Below are 5,837 nucleotides of genomic sequence, written 5' to 3' on the forward strand. Positions count from 1 at the left end.
CCCTCCCTCCCTCCCTCACAATAGCCGGTCCCATTCCTCTGCAGGATTTAGTATGGAATTAGAGATGTTTTAAATGAGGGTCAGTTCTGTGTGGCACTGAAAGATTGTATAAAGCTTGCCAGGGAGGTGTTCGGACGAAATGGCTTTAACCACTGCCAGAGAGTTCTTCCTGCACCCGGAACGATTCCTTGGATTCAGAAATCCTTTTCTACATGTTTCTGCCAAGAAATATGCGAGACTGTGGGATGGTCCTGTTATTTCCACTCAGCGTTGTGTTTTTAAAGTAGAGCTGCTGGGGCTCGAGCTGAGATGCCACGCTATTGTTTGTTGATTACAGAATTTTAAAAAACTCTTTAAGCTGATAGAACTTTGTTTGTTTTTGGAAAATTATAGATCATCCATGTTCAGAGAGAGCATGTTTCATTCTGGTACCTTACCTACATGTTTGGGATGCTCAGTAAATGCTATTTACCTATGTTAGTATTTAAGTTATCCAGCTAAGTATTAATAAAAAAAAAAATGAAGTCTTAGGTATTCTTATTTTGGACTAGCATAATATTAGTAATTCTTTTCCTTTACAGACTGGCATAGTGAGTATGGTATACACGCAATCGGAGATTCTTCAGAAGGAAGTGTACCTTTTTGAACGTATTGATTCTCCAAATCGAGAGATCATGAAACATCTAAAAGCAATTTGTTTTCTTCGACCTACGAAGGTACTGCATAAACTGAGCTGCCATCTGCTCAGGCAACCGCAGGACGCTATGATCTGAAAGCTTTACAGAGGCAAAATAAATTTGTATTATCATCACTTGTGGCATCATAATTATCCTGGTTTATCAGAGTTATAACCTCGACTTTCCTCCTTTTCATTATCTCAGTTTACTCCTTACAGCCAGTTTTTCCTTCAAGATGTCTTTTAGGTTCCCAGATACAAAGCCACTAACTGCCCTAGCAGAGACCCATGTCACTTTATTCCTGCATTAACCTCCATACCTATCACACTGAACACCATTGCCACTTAATCTTATAGACTTAGACTAATGTCTTGAGCCTATCATTTTATTCACATCTATGCTCAGGAACCTATAATGGCTCAATTTTACTTCCATGATTATATTTAGTAACTCAGCCCTCAAAGCCCTCCTTTAACTGGTCTGGTCTGTCCTTACGCATCCAACCTCCTATGTCCTATGTCTGCTCCTCCACTACAGCCAACTTGGCCTTTTTATCACCCCTATACATGCTTGTTTCTGCCCTGTCTTTATTCCATTCCCCTAATTGGAGAATTTGATAGACTTCTGTCAGTTTTCATCCATCTTCTAAATCTAACTTGAGTCCTCATGTTAAAATCCTTAACTATTTCAGTCTTATTTTGTATATTCTCTTGCTTTATATTCATGTTCTTCAATTCCAATGTACTCTTTTACCGTGCTTGTGCATTATGTACTTTCCAGAATACAAATCTGATCATGTCACCCCTACTCGAAATCCTTGAATGACTTCTCATTGCTTTTATGATAAAGACAAAACTCTTTACTGTGGCCTACAAGATCCTATCGTTTCTACAGCCTCATTTCAAACGATTCTCCCTTTTGCTCTTAGCTACACTAATGTTTCATTCCATTGTGTTCCATCATGCCATGGGATCTTTGCACAAGCTCTTCTCTTTCCATGGAATTTCTTCACTTCTTCAAGCAAATCTTCCCTGGCCTCGCTGACCAGGTCAAACCCCCCACTTATAAGCACTAACAGCACCATCTTCCTCTCCCTATTGCTTGTCATGATTGAAGTTTTATACGTTTTGTGTGATTAATTAATATCTGTCTCACCTACCAGTAATAAGCTCCGTGAGAGCAGAGATGGCATCTGTTTTTCACACTATTATACCCCTAAAGCCTGCCACATAGTGGATAATCAATAAATAGTTCCTGAATTAATGAATACATTAATACTGTATTAGAGTAATTTCCAACTGTTTCACATTTGTAGCTCTTAGTCATGGAATTCTGAGAGGGATCTTAGAGATCCAGCTAGTCTATCATTTCCTAACATTTTTTATTAGGGAAACTCACAGACATGCTCTCTCAAATTCAAAATATTCTCTTAACAGTTTTTCCTTAAGATTATATTATAAAGTTAATTTTTAATGTATTTTTAAATCTAAATGATAATTTTTAAAAACGTTTCCCATTTAACAAGCAATGCGCATTGTTTACCTTTAATTCTGTAAGGAAATTATGATTTTTTTAACATCCAAAAATGGTATTTTATATCATGTATAGTTTGGGAACCAAACTTATAATGAAATTTAACCATGCATTACAGTATCAAAAAATAGATAAAACCTGCATTATGTTCTCATGCAATTGGAATTCTTGTTTTGACCTAAAAATCAATTGTTGTTTATTTCTAAATTTCATATTTTATTTTAAAATAATGTAATTATAGAAAAGGTCTTAGCCTGCTGTTTGCAAATATTGCACAAACATTACACCTGTGCAGTCTTAGGTCCCAACAAGTTAAAAGCCAAAGTGAATATAATTAACTATCTTCTCTCGAACACTGGTTTTTAAAGGAGTAGCCACATTTTGGTAGTCTATAGAAGGTTTTTAATCAGATGAATACAATTTATAGACAAGGAGCTTTGAGGCAAATTTTCAGAATTATCAATTTTATGATGTATTTCAACATCTGTATCCCTTATATTTATTAATCTTAATTTGGCCAAGGTAATGCAGGTAGTTAATATTATATATGATTCCTGATCATTATATTTAATGTATGTCTTTTTTATTCCCAGCCCTCACCTCACCCTGTCAACATACACACACTTAATCTAGACCTTAGCGACTAGTACTTTCAATAAATACTTAAAAAAAATCAAAAGATATTTATGACTTTTTCACTTAATCAAGTCTCATATTTTGTTTGTTTGTTCTTTCTTTTGTAGGAGAATGTAGATCATCTGATTCAGGAGCTCCGAAGACCCAAATATAGTATATATTTTATTTGTAAGTATTTTATTTCACCTATTCAATCATGTAACTATATCTTAGCTAGTGTGTTCTATTGAGCACTTCATATCACCAATAAGTTAATTGAATCCATTACTATCAGAGTCTGTTTTTTTCAGTGTCATTTCAAAGTTTTAAAAATCTTACAGCTGACATTCTATTTCAGAAAGCTATATATGTGGTTTCCTTTAATCATTAATCACCTATGTAAAAAAGTTGTTTTTACTCTGCCTTTCAAAATTCTTTGTAAGTCAAAAGTTGTAAGTAGCCGGATTTCAAATCCCATCTTTGCAAAAAAAAAAAAAAAGTATATCCTTATTCCTATTTTATACCTTTATGAACTGAGCCATGGAAGCGGATTTATTTATTCAGAGGGAGGATATACTTGAGTTTGTTGGAAAGGCAGAGATTTACATTACATACTAGATGAAAACATTTCACTTTTCGTTGCTACTTTATGTAGTACTTGAAAGTATAAATCATCAGGTAAATATCTCTTTTGTGCATAATTTTTTTTTTGTGGAGGGGAGTGGAGACCTGGAAGTAAACTAGGTATGTGGTTACTAGACAATTGATATGGATTTTTTGTTGTTGTATTTTCCATTCTGCTTTGGAAGTTACATCCATTCTCCTCTAGATGTCATTATTGATCTTTATAGGTTAGTATAGTTTGCTCGATTTCTATTTCTAAAACCAAAGACAACACTCGGTAGGGCATTTGAGAAGTTTTAAAGCTTAGTGGAAGGCTTTGGATTTTTAGGGTTTAGACTATAGTCTACGACATGAGTACTTTCTTCAGCGTATACTATAATTTAATAATAGTAACACAAATTAACATTTATGATAAGACTTTGTACTTTATAAAGAACTTTCTTATATATTATTTCATTCAGCTCTTCCAACAACCCCAAGCGGTAAAAATAGGCAGTTTTATTAGTTTCTGTGTTCCTAGTTTTTGTTTTGTTTTGTTTTGTTTTTTGGCTAATAGTCACAGGTTTTCTTTTTTAATTAAACTTTTTATTTTGAAATAATTGTAGATTGAGATTGAAATAAACTAAAGTGAGTTTATATGTAGTAATTTTATTCATTATAAACTTTCAACACAAAACTGGCCTCCTGCTCATCTCGTTCTTTAAATAATCTTATTTTTGTATATTTTTATGTTTACTAAATGTCTTGTGTAACAGGCTCTTCCCTTTATTGAGAAAATTTTTTATTATGGAAGTTTTCAAGTATGTATAAAAGTAGACAGAATAGTATTATAAATTCCAATGCACCCATCTTCCAATTTCAGCAATCACTGTGCCATGACTATACTGCCACCTGCACCCCCACCAATATTATTTTGAAGGAAATCTAAGACATTATATGATTTTATTCATAAGTATTTCTGTATGCTTCTCTAAAAGATAAGGACTCATTTTTTAAAATACTATTATTTAAAAAAATACTATTATTACATCCAAATAATGAAAAATTATTCTTATTTTTAAATATTCACTCAACATTCACATTTAAAATTCTTGAATGTCTTTTTTTTTTTACTGTTTGTTTGAATCAGGATCATAGTAAGGTCCACGCATTGCTATTGGTTGATAATGTTGTTTAAGTTTCTTTACTCTTCTATAAGTTCTCTCTCCTGTGCAATTTATTTATTGAAGAAGCTACACTGTTCTGTTAAAAGTTTCCTACAACCTAGATCTTGCTGAATATATCCCTGTGGGGTAGTTTAACATGTTCTTTGCAGTTTTAAATGTTCCTCTATCTTCTAGTTTCTGTAAATTGGTACTTGGTATAGAGGCTTACTTAGATTCAGACCTGATTTCTTTGGGGCAGGAATACTTCATAGGAAGTGTTATGTGCTTCTACTGATCATCTCTTACTGTGATAGTCACAGTGGTTGATGCTCAATGCCTAGGTCCAGCCACTGATTCATTAGGGGTTGAAAAAAATGATGATGTTTTAATTCTATCATTATCATTCCTTCTTTATTTTTTAGCCAGATGTTTCTATAAAGAGAAATTTCCCCTCGTTCACTATTTTGTTATTTGGCAGTACAGTTTGTAATAAATGGATGAAAGCCTTACTTCTTTCCCTTTACTTGCCATTTTCAACATAAGACTTGGTTTCCTAGTATCTTCCAATGCCTACAATAGTAATCCTTTTTTTAGTAAAGTATTATTATGAATTTATGGATTTAAACATGTTTAAACTACTCATTACAATTTGAAGGTGCTCGACTTTGACACACACCACAATATACACTAAACATCAGTTCGTCATTACCCTTTAACTATCAGGCTTAGTTATGTCTGTTGCACAGAGATGGTCTCCTTTGAGTCAACCACAATTATATGTCTGTTTCAGATTTCAGTAATGTGATCAGCAAGAGTGATGTGAAGTCATTAGCTGAAGCTGATGAACAAGAAGTTGTGGCTGAGGTTCAGGTAAACATATTGGTCTGTTTCGGGGGTCCCCAAGCCCCAGGCCAAGGACCAGTACCGGTCCGTGGCCTGTTAAGAACCAGGCCACACAGCAGGAGGTGAGCAGTGGGAGAGCAAGAGAAGCTGCATCTGTATCTGCAGCCGCTCCCCAGCGCCAGCATCACCGCCTCAGCTCCACCCCAGATCATCAGGGATTAGACTCTCATAGGAGCGCCGGTCCCTGGTACCAAAAAGGTGGGGGACTGCTGCTAACACATCTCTTCTATTGTCCCTTTTTAAAATTTGAGTCTAAAAATAAAGAAGGTGCTGTCTCAGAAGAAGGGAGGCTGTTGATCAGACACAATAAATATTCATCACACCAGACCATACTCATATT

The 5,837-nt window shown here is 34.6% G+C and overlaps 1 protein-coding gene across 3 annotated transcripts in view; it reads left to right on the plus strand.

The window, feature by feature from the left end:
• Window positions 1-561: 561 nt before the first annotated feature.
• The window catches only part of VPS45 (vacuolar protein sorting 45 homolog), a 49,918-nt gene continuing 44,642 nt past the window's right edge, over window positions 562-5,837 (plus strand). For all 3 annotated transcript variants that reach the window (XM_011384684.2, XM_023525720.1, XM_023525719.1), the window contains exons 1-3: window positions 562-716; window positions 2,954-3,014; window positions 5,385-5,464. In XM_011384684.2, the coding sequence (XP_011382986.1) occupies window positions 597-716; window positions 2,954-3,014; window positions 5,385-5,464 (261 nt within the window). In that variant the 5' untranslated portion in view covers window positions 562-596. The remainder of the gene's footprint in view (window positions 717-2,953; window positions 3,015-5,384; window positions 5,465-5,837) is intronic.

The sequence above is a fragment of the Pteropus vampyrus genome, unplaced genomic scaffold (genome assembly GCF_000151845.1).
Source record: "Pteropus vampyrus isolate Shadow unplaced genomic scaffold, Pvam_2.0 Scaffold617, whole genome shotgun sequence".
NCBI classification, from domain to species: Eukaryota; Metazoa; Chordata; class Mammalia; order Chiroptera; family Pteropodidae; genus Pteropus; species Pteropus vampyrus.